Source organism: Microtus oregoni, unplaced genomic scaffold (genome assembly GCF_018167655.1).
Source record: "Microtus oregoni isolate MIOR12 unplaced genomic scaffold, Mior012 000028F_ref0000031, whole genome shotgun sequence".
In the NCBI taxonomy this organism is placed as follows: Eukaryota; Metazoa; Chordata; class Mammalia; order Rodentia; family Cricetidae; genus Microtus; species Microtus oregoni.
The window spans coordinates 16,600,282-16,627,700 of record NW_024543087.1 but is presented as its reverse complement, the minus strand read 5'-3'; the positions used below and the strand labels follow the sequence as shown (position 1 = coordinate 16,627,700).

The 27,419-nt window shown below is 38.5% G+C and overlaps 1 protein-coding gene and 1 non-coding gene across 5 annotated transcripts in view; both read right to left on the bottom strand.

The window, feature by feature from the left end:
• Nucleotides 1-27,419, bottom strand: part of Dock3 (dedicator of cytokinesis 3) — a 465,111-nt gene that overhangs the window by 315,196 nt on the left and 122,496 nt on the right. For all 4 annotated transcript variants that reach the window (XM_041676723.1, XM_041676726.1, XM_041676724.1 and 1 more), the window contains exon 4: nt 12,484-12,539. In XM_041676723.1, the coding sequence (XP_041532657.1) occupies nt 12,484-12,539 (56 nt within the window). The remainder of the gene's footprint in view (nt 1-12,483; nt 12,540-27,419) is intronic.
• LOC121464586 lies at nt 10,762-10,868 on the bottom strand. Its single transcript, XR_005976531.1, has one exon. It is a non-coding gene; the product is annotated as a U6 spliceosomal RNA (small nuclear RNA).

The following is a 27,419-nucleotide window of genomic DNA, read 5'->3' as shown; positions in this document are numbered from 1 at the left end:
TGCTGGAGAGGCTGTGGAGGATCCATTGCTGGTGGGAATGCAATCTTGTGCAACCACTGTGGAAGTCAGTGTTTCGGTTTCTCAGGAAATTCGGGATCAACTTACCCCTGGACCCAGCAATACCACTCCTGGGAATATACCCAAGAGATGCTCTATCATATGACAAAAGCATTTGTTCAACTATGTTCATAGCAGTATTATTTGTAATAGCCAGAACCTGGAAACAACCTAGATGCCCTTCAATGGAAGAATGGATGAAGAAAGTATGGAATATATACACGCTAGAGTACTACGCTGTGGTAAAAAACAATGACTTCTCGAATTTTGCATGCAAATGGATGGAAATAGAAAACACTATCCTGAGTGAGGTGTCCCAGACCCAAAAAGATGAACATGGGATGTACGCGCTCATAATTGGTTTCTAGCCATAAATAAGGGCCACGGAGTCTACAATAGGTGAACCTAAAGAAGCTGAAACCTTCATCTGGTGATGGATAGAGATAGAGACAGAGACCCACACAGGAGCACTGGTCTGAGCTCCCAAGGTCCCAATGAGGAGCAGAAGGAGGGAGAACATGAGAAAAGAAGTCGGGACCACGAGGCGTGCACCTACCAACTGAGACAGTGGAACTGATCTACTGGGAGCTCACCAAGGCCAGCTGGACTGTGACCGGAAAAGCATGGGATAAAACCGGACTCTCTGAACATGGCGAACAATGAGGGCTGATGAGAAGCCAAGGACAATGGCACGGGGTTTTGATCCTACTTAATGTGCTGGCTTTGTGGGAGCCTAGCCAGTTTGGATGTTCACCTTCCTAGATATGGACGGAGGGGGGAGGACCTAGGACTTACCACAGGGCAGGGAACCCGGACTGCTTTGTGGACTGGAGAGGGAGGGGGAGAGGAGTGGGAGGAGGGGGAGAAGGGTGGGAGGAGGGGGAGAAGGGTGGGAGGATGGGGAGGGAAATGGGAGGCTGGGAGGAGGTGGAAACTTGTTTTTTGTTTATGTTTTTTTTTCTTCTTTTCTCAATAAAAAAAGAAAAGAAAAAAAAAGATAAACTAAAGCTGAACAAATAGGAGTAACAAATCCATAAGCTGATGACTACTTATTAAATCTCTGGCTTTTAAAAATGCCAATTTAGAATGCAAAAAGATACTTGGGCAGAGATTATAGTACCTTTTACTAATGATGAAATTTAAAAATTATGGGAAGACAATGAACCCTGACAAAGAGCTTGTGCTAACTTTTTAGGAAAGATTAATAACAACTGTTCCAAAAGCGACAAAATCAACCTTATGAAGAGAGTAATTTAGATCCTTCCCTGCACTGTACATGACACACCAATAACTGGAGCCTGCACATTCTATGCTGATGCAAATAAATCAAAAAAAGTCAGGTACAAATCAGAATATTTAGCTAAAGTGGAACAAAGCACTTATAATTCTGTTCAAATGTCAGAAATTATATGTTATTCTCAAGGTACTAAGGGATTTTCAAAAACTTCTCAATATCGTTACTAATTCTCAATATGCAGAAAGAGTTGTTTTGCACACTGAAACCTCTGAATTTATACTAGATGATACAGAATTGACTTCATTGTTTTTCCATGTATAAGACATAATCAGGAATAGGCTTTGTCCCATATACACAGCATACATCTGATCCCATATGGGTCTTCCAGGTCCTCTAGCAGAAGGTAGTGCAGAAATTGATCAATTATTAATTGGAAATATGCTGAAGGCCTCAGAATTTCATTTAAAAAATCATGTCAATAACAAAGGTTTAAAGAATAAGTTTTCTATTACATGGCAACAAGTTAATAAGATTATAAGGAAATTTTCTACTTGTTCTCTATATAACCAAACACTGTTACCTGCAGGGAATAACTCAAAGGGTAGCAAAGAAAGAAAATCTGGCAGATGAACGTGTTCCATTTTGTAGAATTTTAAAAATCAATATATGTACAGCACACCACTGACACCTATTCAAGTTTTCAATGGGCAACTGCTTTGAGCTTGGAAAAGGCTGATTCAGTAATCACGCATTTGCTAAAAGTTAGGTCTAACATGGGTATACCTGCACAAATACAAACAGACAATGGTCCAGCATATATCTCTAATAAAATGAAACAATTTTTTGCTTATTATAATATAAAGCATATTACAGGTATACAAAATAGTCCTGCAGGTCAGACAGTTATAGAAAGAACAAGTCTAACCATATCCTCTTCAGGGTAAAATTTTATTACCTGAACACACACACACACACACACACACACACACACACACACACACATCCATATACTTCTCAGTATAATAATGAGCCTAAATCACCTAAAAAATTAAAGCTGCCTTTGGAGTTGAACAATGGCTATTCTTCTAGAAATTCAAGCATGTTGATAAAAGAAAACTTCAAGAGTTTCTGTCTTATATCAGGAACCATCTGGTATGGGACAGAAAGAAGAAAGAATTTAGGAAAAATTTTACTTCTTCCCATTCCTATTTTTGTCTCTATAGTATCTTTCATTGAATATATGCCTATATGAATAATGTTTAAGTTTTCCACAATGAACAATAAATTTTCCTGCAGTAATCTTTAAAGTTTCCAGGAAAAAGATAGGGCCCCACAGCAACGATTCTACCTAGTTGGTATGACATCATGATGCTGATAGCACCACTTTAAGATCAGTTTTGGGTTACAAGCTGTTCAAGATGATGCACCTTATTACAACAGTCTGACCAGAAATTAAAATAAAAACTTCAAATAAGGACTTCAGAAAAACCCTACTAACTATTCAGAGATGATTTGCAATTATACCTGACAGTAATCTTGAAACTTAACCATCATTTTAGTTTTTACAGGATCCTGTGAAAATAACATTGCCCCCATGACAGCTGGAAGAAATTCTAGAAGATGATGTCCTCTCTCCCAACAAAGTTTGTCCTCAGGGTCAGAGACATCTATTAGGGGTTGATTACAAGAGTATTATAAAGTTGGGGATTGGAGTAGAAACTAAATAGGCTCAGGGATCTTTCCTTTTGAAAAAAGAAAAGAAAGGAATTGGATGGGATAATAAGTAGATTAGTATGAGCTTACTCACACTAATAATAATAGTGAGTAATAGAGTAAATACTTGTGGGCTATAATTTATTTATAGACAATTTACATTGGTATAGATTCTTGAATATTAAAACAAATTTAAATTATATTTGTTATATTGAATATAATCCTATTTCTGTTTAAAATATTTGTGCACCTATGCAAAATTATTTTGTCATATTGTATAGATGTGTGTTTCTACCTCTGATCAAAGTATCAAAAAAAGATATTTGTATATTGATGCAATTTTGGGATATATTTATCATATTGCACTATATATTTCTACCTCTAATCAAGATACTTACAATTGTTTACATTTTGAGGTCATTGTCCTCATTTGCTGCACAGTTATTTAAAGATTATTTAATATTTTAATATGAAGCCTTAGTCTTTAAGCTATACAGATATTAAAAATTATAGGGCAATAGTCATCCATGTTTGTCATAATTATGGTTAGACTAATAAGGTTCTTTAAATGCATAGAGACTATATTCTGCATAAATAGATAATTTTCAACAACTTCAAAGAACTGTAGAATAGGGCATTCAATTAACTTTGGATTCTGTTGACATGAGACACGATTGTTTCTGGCAGCACCAATCTACTGCCGAGAGAATATTGGGCACTGAAGATGCTCCACTTGGAGCTTGTTTTCTTCTTAGCAAAACTGGCCTTTGGGCAAAGAATTGCCCCTGCCTCAACCACTGACAAAATGCATGATGTCCACACTGGACAAGCAGGATACAAGAAAAGAACTGCCAAACCTTGACAAAACAGGGTAAAATGATTTTGAAATTTTTCTTGCCTCTGAAAATGGTCTGTCAATTACTCTAGGACTTAGCCAGAGTTGACTGCCCCAAAATTGAAAATGAGGCTTTTGGTGATTGCCCAGGTAGCTAATTGTCTCTGTCGTTTATTGCACCGTTTGGAAGTTGCTTGATTGTGCTTCCTGTTTGCACAAGTAATATTATTTCCCTTCTCAGGTCTTTGATGGGGTTGATAGTCATAGTTATTTTCCTCTCCTGACTTAGTCAAGCCATTTCTAATACAAGACTTAGGTACCTTAGGACAGGATAACTATTGAAACATTTAGCATTATGTTTCTTGCTTGACGTTGTCCTTGCTGGCTGTAATTCTAATTTTTATACTTGATATTTGTTCTTATTGTATATAGTTTTGTATTAGGCTTAGAACTATCTTATTTAGACAAAAGGGGGAGGTGCTGTGAGAACTCCTTCAACAAATAGCCTTTAAGATACCAGCCCATTTTGGGCGTGGTCTCATATACTATAAACTCAGACAAAAAGCATGTGTGGGCCCCTTGGCTGCTGTATGCAGTTCCTGTTCCCAATTCATGCAGAGGACTGCTGATCTGTGAGGCTACCCCTAAATAAAAAAAAAAAAACTTTTATTATACTCCATTCTGGGCTAGTGTGGGAATATTTTATTATAATCTGCAACAGCTAACCTTGCAACGATGGAATTAGACTCCATAAGGAGTTTCTTCGATGCCCATTATCCTTTTTGAAGTAACTAGTGCAGCCAGGAGCAGATGTGTCTCACAGTCAAGAAAGGTCTAAGTTCTTAAAACATTACAAATTACATATTCTGTAGGTCTTTAAAGTGTTTGAAGAATTACCTATCTATGTCCAAGGAGATGTCCCCAGCTTGTTCCTTGAGCAGCTGAGGAGAGGGCACCTGAACTGGCCCTATCCTATAGCCACACTGATGAATATCTTGCATATCACCATAGAACCTTCATCTGGCGACGGATGGAGATAGAGACAGAGACCCACATTGGAGCACTGGACTGAGCTCCGAAGGTCCAAATGAGGAGCAGAAGGAGAGAGAGCATGAGCAAGGAAGTCAGGACCACAAGGGGTGTGCCCACCCACTGAGACGGTGGGACTGATCTAATGGGAACTCACCAAGGTCAGCTAGACTGGAACTGATGGAGCATGTGATCAAACTGGACTCTCTGAACATGGCTGACAAGGAGGGCTGACTGAGAAGCCAAGGACAATGGCACTGGGTTTTGATCCTACTGCATGTAATGGTTTTGTGGGAACCTAGTCTGTTTGGATGCTCACCTTCCTAGACCTGGATGGAGAGGGGAGGACCTTGGACTTCCCACAGGGCAGGGAACACTGAATGCTCTTTGGTCTGGAGAGGAAGGGGGAGGGAAATAAGAGGAGGGGAGGAGGTGAAAATTTGTAATAATAATATAAAAATAAAAAAGAATTACCTATCTATCTGAAATATATCTATGTATACCTAAAAAGCCTAATAAATATGCCTGTAAGCTTGACTATTATAGATGACTACTACTCTTATTTCTTAACTATACAATAACATTTCTAAAAGAGCTCCATAAACATAATACCTTAAACAAGAGTAGAAATATACATACAGAAAAAAGGAAATACACATACAGTATAACAAAATTGACCTTAAATTTATATCAATAAACTAAAATACATACCAATGTAAAATATTTTGAGAGTAACAGCTGTTTTTTGAAAAGTAGATTCAATAATCTGCCCTTTTCTCCCATCATTTCTACATTATACAGTTCTACATCAATGATGAAGCCAAAAAAGACTTCTGTGTCTAGATAAAATAACAACTATAAAATGAGGAAGCACTGGGTTAGATAACTCTAAACGGCCAGCATCAATATGAGAAGATTTACTGTTGTTGCTTTTTAAAAATATTTTTAAATTCTTTAAGAATTTCATAAAACATATCTTGATCTTATTCCTGGTGCTTTTTCTATTAAGACCAGGATTTGCATTTTGCCATATAAGATATTAGTTTATAGCAATAGATTCTCAATTAAAACACACACACACACACACACACACACACACACACACACACACACATATATATATATATATATATATATATATACACATATACCCTTTAACTCCCAAATTTACCCTTATCTCCCCGACCCCCAATTTTGTATATTCTTTTAAATTTTTCAATAACCCATTGACGTCAATTTCTGCTGTTAATATCACTCTAAGTATGGAACTGAAATGCTAGAATCTCTCTAGATACATTAACTCCTTGATTTCAACTAGATCTTTAGCTTTAAATTAACAGAAAACTAGTGACTTCTAACTTTATACAACTTCACATCCAGACAGACAAAGGTCTAATTTACAACTCCATTTAAATATGTAACTCTTCAAATTTAATATATTCAAGACTGCAGTATGTTATATCTTCTTAAAAACATATCCCTTTCCAAACTTCACATTTCCCTGAATGGCTTCTACATCCTTAGTTGAAATAGTCACATATTCTTTTTATCTATAATATGTGTGCATGTGCACACTATTGGGAAATTAGCCAGGAGTGGTGGCAAACACCTTTAATCCCAGCACTCAAAAGGCACAGGCAGGTGGATCTCTGAGAGTGTGAGGCTAGTCTGGTCTACAAAACAAATTCCAGAACAGTTAGGCTGTTACATGGAGAAACCCTGCAGAGAGAGAGAGAGAGAGAGAGAGAGAGACAGAGACAGAGACAGAGACAGAGACAGAGGCAGGCAGAGGTAAAAGAAAATTTCATCAGCTCAAATGACAAAACTGACACAGCACACCTTACCACTTTCTATCTAAGCCAGAGTAGTGTCCTCCAAAACTATTATAATCTTCCTCTATCTTTTTCTCTGATATTTTCCAGTGGTGGGGACTGAACAAGTGATTTTTGCATGCCAAGCAGCCACTTTACTACAAAGTTATATTTAGCCTAGACCAATTCTAAATTTCTGTACATATTTTCTTTGTGGTTTCCATGACACTTACATAAGGCATCTTATAAATCTATGCTAAGTTGATATGATGTGCATGTGTGTGTGCATGTGCGTGTATGTGTTTGTGAAAGATAATAGATCATATACATATGGGGGTAATGAGCACTTATGAAGGCCAGAAGAAGACCCCAAGTGTCCTCCTCTATCAAGCTCCACATTTTTCTCTTAAGTAAAGGTTTCTATAAGATAACAGGCTCCAGAGATCCTCCTGTCTATCCCAGGCAGCATAGGGCTTATAGGTGAATATAACCATGCCAGCTTTTTATATAGGTGCCAGGGATTTGAAGCCAGGGATTCTCATTCTATCTGATGAGCTTTTTCCTCAGTCTGTAAGTTTATAGTTTTAATTGCATAGAAAAATTCTAAAATTCCTTCCCCAATTTTTTCATTGACATCACAACTAGCATCAATCAGCATGTATTCACTGATTCTGCAACTATAATTACTCTTAATAACTGTCTTTTAATTTTATATTAAAACTACAAATGATTTATATGCTACCTTAATAATATTCATGTCATCATGTTTATATATTTGGCTTTACCCATGAATTCTATATTTTCATTTTCTTTTCTGCCATAGAGCAAGCATCTTTTTTGCTACAACTTAAAGAATTCTTCCCTTGTATTTCTTGCTAGGCAAGTCTACTTGCGATAAATTACCCCTGCTACTATTTCTATGGGAAAATATTTCTCTCTATCTTTAAAGGGTCTGTTGAATGAGGGGAGTGGGCCTGCTTTTCGTCCCGCCCGGCTCCTCACACGGCTAGCATTACACCCGAAATAACAACACACAAATTGTATTCATTTAAACACTGCTTGGCCCATTAGTTCTAGCCTCTTAATGGCTAATTCTCACATTTTGCCTAACCCATATTTAGTAATCTGTGTAGCACCAATCTTACCAGGAAAGATTCAGCATGTCTGACCTGGCGGCTTGCTTCATCGCATCTGCCCTGGAGAGGAGGGGCATGGCGACTGCCACACTTCCTCTTCCTCCCAGCATTCTGTTCTGTTTACTCCACCCACCTATGTTCTAACCTATCAGGCCAAGCAGTTTCTTTATTAATTAACCAATGAAATGGACAGATTGATATATGACACACCCACATCAAGAGTCATTTTACTGGACACAATATTTTTGCTAAGGAGTTTGTTCCTATTGGTATGTGGAACTCATCATTCCATTCCCTTCTATTCTGAAAAGTCTCTACTGAGAAATCTGCCGTATTGTATAAAGCTTCCTTGTATACAAGTTCTTTTTTCTTTTGTTGCTTTCAAAATGTTTGTGCTTGACTTGTGACAATCAGGTTATAACATGCATTTTTTATTTTTCTCAATAGTGTGCTTTGGGCTCTAATAATTGATGTCCAAAACCCTCCTTAGATTTGGAAAGTCTTCAGTCATTATTTCTTTCAAATTCTTGTCCATCTCTCTCATTTCTCTTTCTGGTAATTCCATATAGCATATATAATGTCCCAAAAACTTCAAAGGCTCTCTTCTCTTATGCTCTTTGTCCCATGCATGGATCATTTCAGGTGATCTACCTCTGAGTTCACCAATTATTTCTCTTACTATATCAAGAATGTTATTCTATTGAATATTTCAATTCAGGTGATATTCTTCACGTCCAGAATTTGTGTTAGGTTCCCTTTTACTTTTCCCTTGTTGCTGTGGGATAATGTCCTTAGACACTGTAAAGATTTGTCACTCATACTGGTTTAATAAAATGTTGACTGGCCAGCAGCCAGGCAGGAAGTATAGGTGGGTAACAAGACTACAAGAATTCTGGGAAGAAGAAAGGCAGAGACACAGTCACCAGCCAGACTCAGAAGAAGCAAGATTGAGAATGCCTTACTGAAAAAAAGGTACCAAGATGCGTCGCTAAACATAAATAAGAATTATTGGTTAATTTAAGTTCTAAGAGCTAGTTAATAATAAGCCTATGCAATAATCCAAATAGTTTGTAATTAATATAAGCTTCTGTGTGTTTATTTGGGACTGAGCAGCTGTGGCACCAGGCAGGACAAAAATTTTTCATCTACACCTTGTGGTTTCTATTTACTTGTTGATTATGCTGTTGAGACATACTTTAACTTATCTGTATCTATTTTCTTATATTTCACCGTTTTTAAGACATTATTTTAGATTTGTTATCAGGTAATTTACAGAATTTCATTTTTTAGCATCAGTTATAAGACGCCTTATTACCTGACTCTTCATGTTCCTTTTAAATTTGACTTTTTCTATTAGCAAAATGAAAAAAAAGCACCGCTTCCCTTGGTGTTTATGGACTGGCTTAAACAGGGAAAGGCTCTCACTAATCAATCCATCCGACAATCTGGGAACCTCTCAAAACTTTTCTATGGGTATGTATTATTCCCCCATTCTTCCTAAGAGTCTCCTTCTAATTGTTCATACCCATAAATAGTCACTGTAAATCATTCATCTCTTTTCCTTAAGGCAGTGTATTGAAAAGACCAAGGCACACGATATATACTCTGCTCTTCTCCCCCACTTTGAGAAAAAAACTCTGATTATATATCCTTCCTCAAACTTGCAGACCTATACTGATCACTGAGAACTGCCCATGCCTTTCTTCTAAAACAGTATAGTGCAAGGGTGAAACCCTAGATGCCTGTTACACTCCTCTTTACCCCATCTGAAAAGAAGTCTTGATTTTGCACGATTCTTAGTCTTACAGAACTGTGCAAACTTCAGTATGCTGCCACTCCTTTTTTTTTTAGTTGCCTCTGAAAGTTTAAACTATGCAAGTAACTTCAGCAGTTGCAGCAAAATGGGTTAAAATATGTCTCTTGGGCAGTGCCCAGAAACACTAAAGATATTAAGTTTATTCCACTCATTTTACGTTGCTTTAGTGGAATAGATCAACTGATGCAAATTCTGTCTTAGCTATTATGGAGAAAAGGGTGATTCAGAAAAATTAGACTTTTTTTTTAATCAAAATATCAGATATATTTATTTTGAAAAGTTCACTATTTACATATGCTTAGAAAGTTTAAATAAAAATTAAAGTATTTGAGATTATATGGCAACATTAAAATCTTGACATCCACCAAAAGTTAAATAAATACAGAAATTTTGGAAATTTTTTCTAAGTTCCTTTTTTATCTTTGAGGAAAATTTTATTATGAGAATATTTTGGTTTTTTCTTTTAACTAATTTGCAATTTAGTTTAATTAATGAATTTGTTTGGTTGTCATATAAGTAAGTACTTTTCTATAGTTCCTTCTTGCTTATTATTTCTTCTTAATGAAATATTGCCATAGAATACAAACTTCTTAGTCCCTGATAAATGGAAAACACCTGAATATCAATAAACAGATTAATGGGTAAGAACTGTTTTGTTGTTGTTGTTTTTGTTTGTTTGTTTGTTTTTTGATTTTTCGAGACAGGGTTTCTCTGTAGCTTTGGAGCCTGTCCTGGAACTAACTCTTGTAGAGTAGGCTGGCCTCGAACTCACAGAGATCTGTCTGCCTCAGCCTCCCGAGTACTAAGATTAAAGGTGTGCACCCTTACCACTGGGCTGAGTGGCTATTTCCTGTTTTGTACTGTGTGGGGATCTGCATCATTTTACTGGATTATGTATTACTCATAAAAATCTATTGCTGTGTACATGATTGTTAAATCAATGTTTCTGTAAAGGATGAGAGATGGGGTTTATGTTCAAGCTTTTGGGGGAGGGGGAGAGGAGGGGGAGGGGGAGGGGGAAAGGGGGTGATGTGTGGGAGGAGGGGGAGGGAAATGGGAAACAGAGAGGAGGCGGACATTTTGTTCAACAACTAAAAAAATAATAAACAAAAAAATGTATGAAGCAAAAAAAATATGAACACTTCATGAATTTGTGTGTCATCCTTGCACAGCAACCATGCTAATCTTTGCATTGTCCAAATTTTACTATTGTGCTGCCAAAGTTATTCCACCATCTTGCTGATGTAGGAAAAAAACAAAAAACAAAAACAGCCTACCATTGTCTTCCTGGACTCTGTTCCACCACATGATGACAAAATGAAAATTTCTGAGGAAAAAAAGCCAAAATAAACATAAAGTTCTTCCCGTGTACATCTGTTCCTTCGTGGACCATCACCTTTAGAGATCCTTGCCAAAAGAAAACAGAGCCAGCCAGGGCTAGAGAGACCCCACCTCAAAAAAATAAAAAATAAAAAAGCAAAGGAACCTTTAAAGATCCTGTCTATGTCAGCTGTTCTCCAGTGCCTGTAGGCAGTGTTTTTTCCATACTTTATCTGGGTTTTATAACTTCTATTCTTTATAAAAAACCCTGCTAGATGTCTAGATACAACAGTTAATTCTATATAGCTTTCTATGATTTATATCCAAAAACCTTTGTGCTATGCTCCCACAGAGAAAGAGTATATCTAACAAATATGACTGTTTCTAGCAAACAGCCCTTCTGCTTTCCCTAAGCAAACAGAATTCAGGTGTGGATTTTTCCACTACCAAGTTGACTCCCAAGCCTTCACAGTTATTAAGAATAAGATACAAGGTTCCTGAACTCAAGGTAGGTCACTTTATCATGAGGATAGTCTTGCTAGTCTACTCTGAGACACTCTATTTCTGTCACTACATATTCTTTTAAGTCCTTCCATACCTCACTCCCATGGTCCTTCTGCACAATTTCAGCTCTGTTATAAATTATAATGCTATAGATCAAGAATAACAATTTTATGTTTTGCAACAGACCATTTGAACTTGGAAAATATATTTTTGTAACTTCTAAGATCTATACTTTACCCATTTTAAGTCTAGATACACCTTGTCCTTATATAACTTTTAAATAGTGTTTATATTTTGATAGTCCTTACTTAAAAATTGAAGTGGCAGGTTATGTCTTGCAACAGTGGTTTTCTTCTGTTTGTGTTGTCCAGATCTGATGTGTTTTGTTTAAGAATAAGACACAAGGTTCCTGAACTGTGGTAATACATGTATTTAATTCCAGCACTCTGGAGGCAAAAACAGGCAGGTCCTGTGGGTTGAGACCACCCTGGTTTACATAGCAAATTCCAGGCCAGTGACATAGAGAGATATTGTCTCAAAAACAAACAAAAACAAAAATTTTTGTTTTTCAAATGTGTGATTAATGTATTCATTTTGCATAATAATGTTTTTGTCCACAAGGTATACCTTAGATTTTTAAATCTCTACTTAAAAAATTTTAAGTTTCCTTCACTTTGAGATGAACAGTGAAATGACAAGTTCATCTCTAATACCTAGTCTATAAATAATTAATTCTCAAAATCTTACCTAATGTATTTATAAAAGACACTATATATTAAACTACTCTGATAAAATTTAGTTAAAGGTATTTATACAGAATATGGTTAAAATAGAATTTGAGATTCTATATAATAATAAATGCAGATTTATTTTTATATAGGATTATTAGAATTTATATTAGAATTATATAGAAACAGATTTTAAAAATAAAATCCTGCCAATAGTAATTTTTAAACTATGAATCAAGTCACACTTCTGCTGCAACCTCTAATAATTATAAATTAACATTTAGGCTAATTACTCACCCCCTATTACTGACAATTGCCTTCTTCAAATGAATGTAATTTGCAGGAAAGATCCCCTGTAAAACAAACAAAAAGTTCAGTTAACAAAATATAAATTGTAATTAAAAAAGAAAGAGAATGGAAATGTAGTAAATAGTCTATTAAAACAACCACTTTGCACATGAAGAATACAGAGTTGAAGGAAGAGCATTAGGTTAGGATTTGATGACCATATATAACTAGATTGTAGATTTCAGAAGAAAACTACAGCCATAAACACTTCATAAATAAAATGTTCAATACTTACAAAGTAGGAATAGTCTATCAAATGACCCACAAGCTACTGTATTATTTACAGGTCATTTGTGTTCAAAATTCACATCACTATCTTATCAATAACTTAGAATTATCCAGCATTGAGTTACAGAAACAATTTTAATACATTCACTAATATTGAGGTTCATTTAAGAATGCATCCATTTGGAAGATTTTATAAATAGTTCTTCTTGTACGCCTTTTAAAACTATTTTCATTTAGTAAGAAATACATTTTTATTTTTAAATTATATTTTAAATAATTATGTATGTGTGTGTGCATGCATAACATGCATGGAGGCCAGAGGACAACTCATGGGAGTCCCTTCTCTCCTTCTGCTAAGTGGCTTGAATTCAGGTGGTCAGGTTTGGTGACAGGTATCCTTACCAACACAAAAAGCCACTTCAGTTTTCCAATCATTTCATTTTATCCTAATAAAATCGCTTCAAATAAAACATGAATGGCCTAAATACTCTCATCCTTTAATCCAGAGTATAATAAATTATAAAGTCCACCAATAACATACAAGGCCATCAGCAACTTAACTATAGTAACTCATTTTATATAATGGCTCATAATAAAAGATAACCTGTACAGTGACAAGGAATATTAAACATGAGAGAATATAAAGACTTACACTACAGAACTACATGCAGAAATAACTAAATGAAGCTCACATATATGATACTTATTATTCAAGAAAAGCTAGGTAGAAAAAAATAAAGAAGGCAACTACATATTAATAAAAGGAATAATTCATCAGGATGTTATAATGATTGTGAAAAATTCCAATAAATGTAAGGGTTTCCCAATAGCATAAAATAAACACTAAAGCACATTATAAGACAGTGGAAGGCTTCACTGCCTCACTCTGAGCGTTAGGTGGGTCCTTGCAACTCAAAACAGTAAAGAAACGTCAGCATTAAATAATCATACAATCAATACATTTTATTTACCACATCTAACATAAAAAATACACATTCATCTATGTGGCCGAGGGAACTTTCTCTGATATCTATTTTTATCTAGATAACAAAAAACTAAATACTATAGCCCAGTATCTTTAATGAATATAGATTTAAAAATTCTCAACAAAATATTCGCAAAGCAAATTTAAGAACAAAATATCTTACATCACTGTCAAGCTTCTTCATCTCTGAGAAGCAAAGTTGGGTTCAACATATGTGAAGTAATAAATGAATTACACCATACAAAAAAGACATAAGGACAGAAATAACATAATCATCTCAATAGACACAGAAAAGCTAAAGCCGGGTAGTGGTGGTGTGCGCCTTTAATCCCAGCACTCCGGAGGCAGAGGCGGATCTCTATGAGTTCTAGGTCAGCCTGGTCTACAAGAGCGAGTTCCAGGACAGGCTCCAAAGCTACAAAGAAATCCTGTCTCAAAAAAACAAAAAACAAGGGGGCTGGAGAGATGACTCAGTGGTTAAGAGTACTGACTGCTCTCTCAGAGGACCCGGGTTCAATTCCCAGCACCCACATGGCAGCTCACAACTGTCTGAAGATCCAGTTGCAGGGGATCTGATACCTTTGTACCAATGCACATAAAAAATAAAGTTAAATAAACAAAAATATTTTTTAAAAAAACAAAAACAAAAACAATACCATTTCATGATAAAATCCTCAAAAATGGGACTAGAAGGAACATACCTCAATATATAATAATGGCTACGTTTGAAAAGCCTATAAGTTAACATTATACTAAATGAAGAAACTGAGAGCATTTCCTCCAAAATGTGAAATAACACAAAGTGGTCCACTCTTAATGTAATGCTCAGAACTTCAGTTAGAGAAATAACAGAAAGAATAAAAGGGATATAAGTAGGACAGGAAGAGGTTAAATCATTCCATCTGTAAATGGCATAATCTAATATTTAAGGGATGCTATGGACACCACCAGAAAACTCATAGCATAAGAAGACAAAAAGCAACATCAAAATCAGTAGCTTTTCTATGTATCAATAATAAAGTGGCCAATAAAGAAATTAGGAAAGACAATTCATTTCAATAGCTTTATAAAAATAAGGGGACTAGAGCAAAGACTCCTTAGTTAAGAGTGCTTTTGCAGAGAAATGAAGTTTGGTTCTCTTCATATCAAGGGATTTATAACCTCCTATAATTTTAGCTTGAGGGAATCTGATGCCCTCTTCTAGGTTCTATGAGCACATATGCATGTACACATACATAGGCACACAAACATAAATAAAAAGATAAATCTTTATTAAAGGTCAGAATAAACCGCATTGTAAGATTTAAAAAACCTCTACAATGAAAACCTTAAAGCATTTAATAATGATATCGATACAGTCACTAGAAAATAAAGGCATTTCATGCTTAGAGACTGACTCAATACCGTGAAAAAAAATTACTAAAAGAATTCTAAAGATTCAATTCAATCCCCATCAAAATATAAATGAAATTCCTCACTGAACTATATTTTAAAAAGCCTAGACTCATAGAGAACAACAATGGCCTCAAAAAGACACAGCATTTCTAAAAAAAAAAAAAAAAAAAAAAAAAACAGAATTTAACAACATCTGACCTCAAGTTAACCAAGAACTACTGGAAAAGAAAGAAAATGCAGAAATAAACCCACACAGCTATGGCCACCTAAATTTTGACAAAGGTGTTAAAACCATACATTGGAGTTGGAGAGGGAAGATAGTTTCTTCAACAAATGAGTGTTAGGAAAACCAGATCTCTATATACGGAAGAATGAAGTTAAACCTCCACTATGAATATATATAATGTATATTATAGATATTCAAAATTTAAAAATAGTTTATTACAAAACCTGAAATGCTGAAACTTTTGGAAGAAAATCTAGGGAAATCACTTCAAGTTATATTGGTTTTATTTTAAATTTTGGAACGCACAACAGTGGGAAATAAACAACGTGACAAAAGGGATTACATGAAATCCAAAGGCTTCTTCATATTAAATGAAGCCATCTAGAATGAAGGGCCTGGATACAGAACAGGAGAAAAATATTTTTCCATTATATCTCAGAAAAAGAGTTAATATAATATCTAGATATGTATTTTTTTAAAACTACAAAAATCAAGCACCAAAACTATATCTTTTGATCAATAAATGGACTAATGAACCAAAAAGATAGTTCTCAAAAGAAGAAAATGTGTGGCCAACAAATATTTGAAAAGTGCTTTACTTTACAGCTTTATGCATTACAGAAATACAAACTAAAACTCTTTAAGACTGCATTTTATCCTAGTTAGAATAACTATTACCAAGAAAACAAGAGGCAACAAACGGTGCTAAGGACATAGGAAAATAGAAACCCATATTTACTACTGGCAGGAATGCAGATTGTGCAGCCACTATGAAAATCAGTATTTATATCTTTCCAAAAACTAAAAATGAAACTAACATATGGTCAAACTATACTACTCCTAGGAATATGCACAAAGGATTATCAAGTCCTACTACAGAGACACTTACACATCTATGTTTACTGCTGCACTACTCACTTACTGCTTTGAAGAGACACCATGACCATGAAAACTCTTATAAAAGAAAACATTTCAATGGGGCTAACAGTTCAGAGGTTTAGTCCATTATCATCATGGTGGGACATGGTGGTATGCAGGCAGACATGGTGTTGGAGATGGAGCTGAGAATTCTATATCTTTGATCCATAGGCAATAGGAAGTAAACTGAAACATGGCGTGGCTTGAGCATATATAAGAACTCAAAGCCCAACCCCACAGCGACACACTTCCTCCAACAAGGACACACTAACTCCAACAAAGTCTCTAATAAGTATCGGATCCCTGCTTTTTGGGTATCCTCTGCTGATGCAATAAGCCAAAGCAAACCAAATTAATAAGATCAGACTTAATTAGCAGAGCAAAGCAACTCCCGGGTAACTCTTGAAAAGGCAGGAGAGAAATCACATGGTAGGCCTAGCAACCAGATTTTAAGTACCCGGTATGTGTGTCTTGAGCAGCTCTGGGGAAGAGCTGACCCTTGGTGGGCTTTCTGAGGGGCAGGATCTGGAATGGAAGGAGACCAGAACAGAGATTCCCAACAGCCACACCTCCTAATAGTGCCGATCCCTATGAGTGTATGGAGACCAATTTCATTCAAACTATTACAATCCACTCCCTGGGCCTCATAAACTTTGTAACAATACAATAATGTAAAATGCATTTAGCTCAACTTCAAAAGCCCCTATAGTTTATCATAGTCTCAAAAATGTTTTAAGTACAAAGTTCAAAGTCTCTTCTGAGATTCATGCAATCTCTTAACCATCATTTTATTTAAGATTAAAATCAAAAACAGATCACCTATTTCTAACTTATAATGGCATAGGATATATATTAACATCTTAAAATGTAGGGAAGAGGGCACAAAGAGGAAATACTGGACCAAAGCAAGACCAAAACCCATCTGGGCAAACTCTATACTCTGCATCTCCATATATTATATCAAGACGCTCTTCCAATATCCAACCTGATTCAGCTTTATTGACTGCAACATACTTCTTTCTCTTGGACTGTTTTCACTCACTGTTAGCAGTTTTCCTTGGCAGGTACCCCACAGCTCTGGCATCTCCAACATTTTGGAGTTTCCAAGGCAATCCAGGCTTCAACTTCACAGCTTCACAAAATAACCTGTCTAGACCTCCATGGACACCCAACACATGCCTGGCCTCGGTGGCTTCCCTTAGTCATAGGGGCAAATTCTGTAACCCCTTTCTTTTATTCTTAACTCTAAAGCCAGAACCATGTGGTCAAAGCTACCACTATCTCTTGCTTGCTGGGGCTTGAACATGCTCCCCTTGTTCAATTACATCTTCACCAGCTTTCTGGTTTTGATGGTTACCTTCACTGCCTAAGTTTGGCTGTTCTTGAACTCACTCTGTAGACCAGGCTGGCCTCAAACTGAGAGATCTGCCAGCCTCTGCCTTCCAAGTGTTGGGATTAAAGGAGTACACCACCACACCTGCCTCTGGTGGAAACTTAGCTGGGTGAAATCTTGTCCTGGGATCATCACTCCCTTTAGTCCATTTCTTAATCTGTTTATCTCCTTGAACACAAGATTTGGTTTCATTCCCCTTCCTGGTGCTCCTTTTCTCCTCAGCTTGCTCCTTTTCATTATAAATCTTCATTAGACTTAACACTAATAACCACATGACAGAGTCTATACTAGGATATTTTGAGAGTTCCTCTGCCAGCAGGATTAATCCAAAACTCTTTATTTGACCTTAGGCAGACTCTTCAGACAAGGACAAAAAGTGGCCACTTTCTTCATTAAACTATCACAAGAGTGATCTCTAGGCAACATACTAAAATATTCTCCTCTGAAACCTCTTGAGCCAGTCCCCCAAAGTTCAAATCATTCTCAGAACCATCTTCCATGTTCCTACTAGTATGGCCCATTAAGCAGTGCTTAGAGTTTTCCACTGTTTTCTAAATCCAAAGTACCAAAGTCCAAATTCCTCCAAACAAAAACATGGTCAGGCCCATCACAGCAACACCCCAGGTCCTGGTACTAAATTCTGTCTCAGGTTTTCCATTGTTGAGAATAAACACCATAACCATGGCAACTCTTATAAAGGAAAACATTTAACTGGATGGCTTACAGTTTAGAGGTTCAGTCCATTATCATCATGGTGAGACATGTTGATGTGCAGGCAGACATGGTGCTAGAGATGGAGCTAAGAATTCTATATCTTTGATCCATAGGCAACAGAAAGTGAACTGAGACACTGTGTGGCTTGAGCACATATGAGACCTCAAAACCCACCCTCACAGTGACACACTTCCTCTGGCAAGGCCATACCTACTCTAACAAAGCCACACCTCCTAATAGTGTCACTCCCTATGAGCTTATGGGAGCCAAGTACATTCAAACTACTGCAATATCCATAAAAGATGGCCAGATAATGAAAATGTGACATATATACGCAATTAAATTTTATTGAGACAGAAAGGAAAATGAAATTATGACATGCACACAAAATAGATGGACCTGGAAATTATATCTTAGTGAAGTATCCTAGAAAGAGAAATATCCTGTTTTTTATCTCATATGCATAAGACCTGCACAAGCTCAAGCCAGACAACATTCAGGCATGAATGGGAGTTATAAGGTAGAGGGCCGCTTGTTCGTCCCAGCCACCCAGCTAGCTTAGAACCAAAATAACCACACAAAAACTGTGTTCATTAAATCACTGCTTGGCCTATTAGCTCTAACATCTTTTTTGCTAATTCTTACACCTTGATTTAGCCCATTTCTATTAATCAATGTATCGCCAGACGGCAGTAGCTTACCAGAAAAGATTTGGCATGTCTGATTCTGGCGGATTATGGTGTCTCTCTGACTCTGCTTTCTTCCTCCCAACATTCAGTTTTGTTTTCCATACCTACCTAAGTTCTGCCCTATCAAAAGGCCAACGCAGTTTCTTTATTCATTAACCAATGAAAGCAACACATAAACAAAAGGACCTCCTACACCAAGTAGGAGAAGAACTCATGAGGCCCCATTGTTAGCAAAAGAGCTATTGGGAGGATCATATTTCTTTGGAGTTGTGACTCTGGTAGATTGCCCATATTTTGGTGAGTGGTCTCACATCTATTTGAATGCAAGCAGCAATAACTGGCTCAATGAGTTATTGATCAAAAGAAAAAGAGGAGGAGATGAAGAAGATGGGAAAGGTCCAAGAGAGGGGGAAGGGCCAGTTAAGCTGATACTATCAAGATACATAGTACACAGGTAAGAAATTGTCCAAGAATAAATAAAATATTCAAAAAAAGTATGTATGAGGAGCCCACAGTGAAGTTCCATTACTTTGTATATTAATCTTTTTTTAAAAAAAGACTAATACAAATAGCCAAGTGTTATGGTACACACCCTTAGTCCCAGCACTTGGAAGGCAGAGGAAGGTGGATATCTGTGAGTTTGAGGCCAGTCTGGTCCACATAGTGAGTTCCAAAACAGCCAGGACTATACAGAAAGATCCTGTCAGAGAGAGGGGGGGGGAGGAGGAGGAGGAGGAAGAGAAGGAGGAGGAGGGAGAAGGAGAAGGAGAAGGAGAAGAAGAAGAAGAAGAAGAAGAAGAAGAAGAAGAAGAAACAAGAATACATCAAGAACAAAAAACAAAAAATACACATACAAAAAAACAAACCTCAATTTAGTCAATAAAGAGGTAAGTAAATTGAGTAAACAGTTCTCAAAAGAAGAAAAACCAAGTACTAGGTGATGGTGGTATACACCTTCAATCCCAGCACTCTGGGGGCAAAAGCAAGCAGATTTCTGTGAGTTCAAGGCCATCCTGGTCTACAGAGCAAATCTCAAGACAGTGAAGGCTGTTTTATGGAGAAATCAAAAAAAGAAAAAGAAAAGGAGCAGGAGAAAGAGAAAAAGAAGAGGAAGGGCCTGGAAAGATGACTCAACAGCCAAGAGCACTTGCTGCTCTTCTAGAGAACCTGGATTCAGTTCCTAAATCAACCATCTGTAACTCCAGTTCAAGGAGATTTGATACTTTCTTCTGACCTCCATGGACACCAGTCATGCACATAGTGCCCATAAATACATGCAAGTATTCATATATACACATAAAAGTAAATTTTTCATAAAAAGAAAAATGGATGACCAATAAAAACATGAAAAAAATGTTTAATATTCTTAGCTATTATTGTGGCTGGTTTTAATGTCAATTGGCCACAAATCAGAATCACCTGAGTAGGGAGTCTCGCCTGAAGAACTGTCCTGATTATTTCAGGAAGACTCAACCCAATTGGGAGTTGCAACTTCTGGTAGGTGTCCACCTGACAATGGGTACTTTAGAGAAAGTTCATTCTCTTGCCTTTTGTTCTCTTGGCCTGCCACTGAGTTGATTTGCTCTGTTGTTGTTGCTGCTGCTGCTTCCTTTGCTGACAGCAGAACCAGCATTTCCAAACCTTCATTATGTAACAGAGATCAGCAGCTTTCTAGGGAATTACCAGAGTCCTAGCACCAGATTAGACTACAGGCATCCCACCTTGTGGACTGAGTGACTACTAGTTGCCATCCCCTTTTTAAAGGGGGTTATTCTGGAACTACTCCAACTACTATGGCACACAGCCTCAAGGACCCAATTCCAGGGTATCAGCAGCTGAGGTGTTATTTGGTTGATGTTACTATTTTAAAACTTGTTTAATAGATTCCCCATGGGGAAATGAAAATCAAACTTTGGAGCCTCCCTGACTAATAACTTGTGAGGCGGTACCACACACCTGGCACAGAAATTTTCATTTAATAATCCATGTCTTCTGAGGGAAAGGGTAATGGAACATACACAGCACTAGGGATCAAGAGCTTTTCTTGCCTAATTTTAATAGAGAAGGCTGAGATGAATCACAAAGAAAGCAACATCAGCAGAGATGGTGGGAAAGCAGCTGTGGAGCTGCTAGCTGCTTTAATAGCCACTTAAGAGGTTGAACTACGAGAGATGCAGGCAATAGCAAAACCTGAATCTCAACACCTAGGTTTACTAACTACAACATTAGCAAAGGCTAAGGATTCCAACTTCCCAGACCTCTGTAAGAGATGTAACCATTGTAAGCTATGCCTGAACAAAGGTTGTAATACTTATTACCATATAGTTAACAGTCCTAGTACCTTAAACAAAAGCTATAAAATTAGGAGAGAGAACGTTCTTGTCTGCTGCTACCGCTCACCATTGACAAATACCAAGGTATATAAAAGCTGCCAGAGGTCATTGTTTTTTACTGCTGAGTAGTACTCTAATATGTACATATTCCATATTTTCTTCATCCATTCTTCCATTGAAGGGCATCTCGGCTGTCTCCAGGTTCTGGCTGTTACAAACAGTGCTGCTATGAACACAGTTGAGCATACACTTTTGTTGTATGATAGGGCATCTCTTGTGTAGTAATAAGAGGAGCGGCGGGGCTGCCTCCCTGGCACCCCGGCCGCCTGCTCAGCTAGCTTATGCCCCGAAATAATTACACGGACACTGTATTCTTTTAAACACTGCTTGGCCCATTTCTATCTAGCCTTTTCTAGGCTAATTCTCGCACCTGGACTAGCCCATTTCTGATCATTGTGTAGCGCCCCTAGGTGCGCTTACCGGGAAGATTCTAACCTATGTCCATCCTGGGTGGGAGCGGTGGTGGTGCACGCTTGCCAAATTTATAGGCCAACATTAGCCTGAGGAGAACACGCCCCCTAAGGGGCGGGACTTATCCCTACACTCTTGGGTATATTCCCAAGAGTGGTATTGCTGGGTCCAGGGGTAGGTTGATCCTGAATTTCCAAGGAGAGAGAGCACCAGCAAGGAACTCAGGACCGCGAGGGGTGCACCCACACACTAAGACAATGGGGATATTCTATTGGGAACTCACCAAGGCCAGCAGGCCTGGATCTGAAAAAGCCTGGGATAAAACCGGACTCGCTGAATATAGCAGACAATGAGAACTACTGAGAACTCAAGAACAATGGCAATGGGTTTTTGATCCTACTGCACGTACCGGCTTTGTGGGAGCCTAGCCAGTTTGGATGCTCACCTTACTAGACCTGGATGGAGGTGGGTGGTCCTTGGACTTCCCACAGGGCAGGGAACCCTGATTGCTCTTCAGGCTGACAAGGGAGGGGGACTTGACTGGAGGTGGGGGAGGGAAATGGGAGGCAGTGGCGGGCAAGAGGCAGAAATCTTTAATAAATAAATAAAAATTTAAAAAAAATAAATAAATAAAAATAAAAGCTGCCAGAGGCCATCAAAAGAACTCCTCACCTAAACACAATTTCTACTCAGAGAAAAAGAACCCCAACAAAATGATTCACAGAAAGCACAAAAAGAGTGCTTACAATACAGGCTTAAGGAAATCTTAACAACAAACTACCAATTCCAACAGTGTTTAACTGTAGTCGTGCAGGGATTCTAAATTTTGAGTTCAGTGTGGGTTACATACTGAATCTGAGGCCTGCTTGAGCTAAACAGAAAGACCCTGTCTCAGGAAAGTACAACAATTCACCTCCCACCCCCTACTTTACAGTAGTTAACAATGATAAACTGTTCCACACAATCTTGATTTGTCATTCCCCAGTTACACTCACTGCAGTACTGCACAGTACACTTCAGAAAGCATCTACAAATTCATCAATATGTATCTTTAGTAACAGTTTCTCTTAGAAGTTTTATACTGTGTACTATATGGTTTGTGTCCCCTAAGGTTCTTGTAATGAAGGTCCTCAGAGTGGCACTACTAGGAGGTAACCAGTTCTTTAGAAAATAGACCCCCTGACCTGCACAGATCCAAACTAGGCCCACTGAATGTGGGTGACAGTTGTGTGGCTTAGGCAATCTGTGGGGTCACTGGCAGTGGGATCAGGATTTATCCCTAGTGTTTGAACTGGCTTTTTGGAACCCATTCTTTTTGGGTGGATACCTTGTTCAGCCTAGATATATGGGGAGAGCCTCAGTCCTGCCTAAAGTGATGCACCCAGACTTTGTTGACTCCCTTTGGGAAGTCTTATCCTCTCTGAGGAGTGGATGGGAGGGTCTGCGGGATGGAGAAGGTGTGAGGAGGGGGAGGAGGGGAGAGAGTGGGAACTGGGATAGTTATGTAAGATGAGAAAAAATTGCATTTCAAAAATTAATTTAATAATAATTTTAAAAAAGAAAAAAGGGAGTGAGCCTCTGGGAGGTCTCTGGGGGAAAGAACCCATGGGAGATTCTGGTATCCCGACTTCCCTGCTTTGCTTCCTGGCTCATATTATGTACAAAGTGGTCAGCCATATGTTCCCTGGTCATTGCCATTTTGCACAACCATTCCAAAGGTTCAGTGGAATAGGATGACTGATTATGGACTTGAAGATCTAAAACTATGTGCCAAAATAAACCTCTTTATTAAATTAAATTATCTTATGTACTTCATTGTAGCAACAGAAAGTTAAAATACTGTGTGACAACAGCACACATACAGTGCTGCTGAATCACAGCTTCCCTGTTAGCAATGAGAAAGTCTAAAGACCTTACCATTCTTCTGTACTCATTGGTATATAATATACTAACTACAAATCTCACTTACTTTTCCTGTCATACCAACCATCATTCTCTTAACACCATACTCTAGTTGGCTTGTACTATTTGTAGTTTATTGAATATGGCTTATAAATTTCCTACCATACAAAACATTCTATAAGGCTCCTTTCCTAACTCATGTAATTCTAGGCATCTGTTGATAATTAAGTGTATAATGGATGCTTGTTTAAAATAAATTACAAGATGGAAGTAAATATCAACTCTCATGGAACTGTTTGTTTTCCCTCTTAAGCATATGTTTTATGAAAAGTCAAAACTGCAATTAGTTTTTAATCTTATTTATTTTGCTCTCTTACTCTTTAAAACTTTGGATATGTTCTTTAAAATTATAATTTTTTATTTAATATTTTGATAACCCTGATTCACAGGCCCCTTCCTTATACACAGTAGTTAAGAGAGCAACTGTCACCTAGGACTGTGATAACATCCAGGCTTGAGCTGCAGCCAAGGGCCATGTCTGGGTCCACAGCCCCACCACAACCAGGGTCTCTGTTGATGTCCATGGCTCCTGTTGCCACCAAAGGCTATGTAGCTGCCCAGTATCTGGGCTGACACCTGAGGTCATGTTGGCATCCAAGGGTCATGTTGCTGCTAGGACCATGCAGATCTTAGTGGCCTACATGGCCATTTGGGGCCATGATGATATCTGGGCCCAAGCTACTACTGATAGTCATATCTGAGTCCATGGTACTGCTATGGCCAGGCTCTATGTTGATGTCCACAGCCATGTTACTATAGTGGCCCATGGAAACCATGCATGTTGAAGTCCAAGGTCTGTGCTGAGCTGGCTCTATCCCTCACTGGCCCTGGGAAAGCTGGTCCCACCCCTCACAGGATTGAAGAGCTGGCCACCATACTTGGGAGAGCTGGGTCTAACCCTCACATTAGGGGGTTGATCGCAGTGTCCCAGACTGACCACCTCAGCTACCAGCCAGGTACACAACCAGGGCTTTGACTTGGCATACCCCAACATCTACCCCCTCTATGACATGCTGGAGCTTGTTAAGGGACTGGTCCTGCAGACCCATAGCAGCAGGGTCTCTATGACTTGGGACAACTGCAGGATATCTGAGAGGTGTTTTGATGGTGGTCCAGTATTGATGGTGTACCAGAAGTCAGAGGCCTTGAACCTGACAAACAACTCATTACACAATGAACATTTGCAAGTAAAGTTGTTTGGACAAATGGTTCTGCTACATGACACACCACACTTCTCAATGCCACTAAAATGAATGAATAGGTAGGTGATGGAGACTCAGGAAAGACGGAAGAGCAAAGCGAGTTGTTTTTTGTTTGTTTGTTTGTTTGTTTGTTGTTTACCTGTATTTTTATTTTTGAATATTTATTTCCTCTTATATTCTTCTTGGGAGGGATGCTACAATGGTGAAGGATGGATATAGAAGGGCTGGGAAGTAGGTGGGATTGGGGTGCATGACGTGAAATCTCCAAAGAATCAACAAAAAATTATGTTCTAAAGAAATAAAAGGAGAGCAACTGTTGGCCAAGAAATCCTTCACTGCCAACTGGTGAAACTGTCCTCCTAGAAGCCTGCTCGTTTCAGACACAATCACTGTTGGCTATTCATACCGACTCTACCAGGTGGCAGAGTGGCTTTCACTGCCCCTGTGGAGCTCCAACAACCAGGCCCTGCCCCCATACTTCTCTAATGGCTGTAATAGCCATTCCCAATACCCATAGGCCCTACAGAAAAAAATCCCAACAATCTCTAAGTTTGCCCCAAAATCAGGCCACATAACCCCTCTATTTCCAGGTCATTCTGGAAAGCTCTATTCCCAAGAAATGCCAAATAAACACTGTCTTCTGTTTAGTTCTCTGCTGCCTCCCACCTGAGCAGAGGCAACCACCCTGCTGGGTTCCCTGCCACCCATAAATATCTTGTGTGAGTGTGATAATGTTGTATGGTATGACTTTTGTAGAATTTTAACTACCAACTGACAGGATACCTTTCCCATCTGAGTAGTTGTACTCACAGTCACTCTGAGGACACTGCAACAGATGCAGGGGGCAGTACACCCATAACACACCTCAAGAGTAACCCCTCCAACAGATGCAGGGGGCAGTACACCCATAACACGGATCTAACATATTCAGGGGCCAGTACACCAATAACACAGATCAAGAATAACCCCTCCAACAGATTCAGGGGACAGTATACCCATAACACGGATCAAGAATAACACCTCCAACAGATGCAGGGGTACAGTACACCCATAACACGGATAAAGAGTAACCACTCCAGAGACCTTGCTTAGAAAGCATTACTCCAGAAGACTTGACAGTCATTTTTGTCATACTATACCAGAGGGAGCACTTCCCTTCGTGGTCCAGCTAAAGGATTCTGATTAGTGCAAATATAATGCTTCATTTGCATGAATGGTTACCTTCTACTGACTATATAAACATACTACCTGGAAGACATCGTCTTGTATTGACCATGGTGTTACAAAATTAAGCACAGTAAAAAGCTTCTTTCTGATTGAAATTAGATTTTTATCATAAAATGAAGAAAGCTGAACTGTTGAGAAAGAGAGAGAGAGAGAGAAATGGGGTAGTAGCATTGGTGGTGGCAGGAACAACAATAGCCATAGTAGTGGTGACAGAAATAGAATTCTGGCAAGAAAGTGGCTAAAGAGTTTCAAAGAAAGGTCAGTGGCAGAAATGGTGGAAAACAGGTATCCAAAAGGATAAAGCATAGTAGAAGTATAGAAATGGTTGTGCAGGGGGAGGGCGGTAGTTCCTTTGTCTCCATAGCCTGCCTGCAGCAAGCAGGGTGGGCCCTTTGTTTGCGAGCTATCCAAGCAGCAAGGACCAGGAGAGACATCATTGGGGTGACTGAGTACAGCGGCAGCCGGGAACAGAGAACCCAAACGTTCCTCATCCCTCCTACACTTCCTGGCATCCTGCAGGGGCTATACTGCCCAATACCTCCTCTCTCTTCCTATCCCATCCAGCTTACACCCAGATCCCCCCACCCCCTGTCTCCCTCCCCTCTTTGGTGGCATAGCACCTCCCAGCACAGCCTGCTTGGGCGCTGGGACCGAACCCGAATAGGGAGGGCAAAGGGGAGGGCGGTAGTTCCTTTGTCTCCATAGCCTGCCTGCAGCAAGCAGGGTGGGCCCTTTGTTTGTGAGCTATCCAAGCAGCACAGAGATCCAATCTGGACACCAGGAGAAACATCACTGGGGAGTGACATCACTGGGAAGGTACATCAGTGGGCAAGAAGAACTGATCCTGTAAGAGAAGATCCATAGGGGAGCATTCGGAGGAAAAGATGGGCAGGCGCAAATGCAAGAATTCACCCAACAATCTGAAAAACAACATGAAACCACCAGAACCCAGCGACCTCACAACAGGAGGACATGAACACCTTAATCAAGAAGAAGTAGGAAAAACTGACTTTATGAAAGTGATAGAGGCCTTTAAACAGCATATAAAAAACGCCCTTATAGAAATGGATGAGAAGTATAACAGAAAGTATGAGGAATTGAGTAAATCAGTGAATGATACCCTAGGAAACCAAGGAAAAACC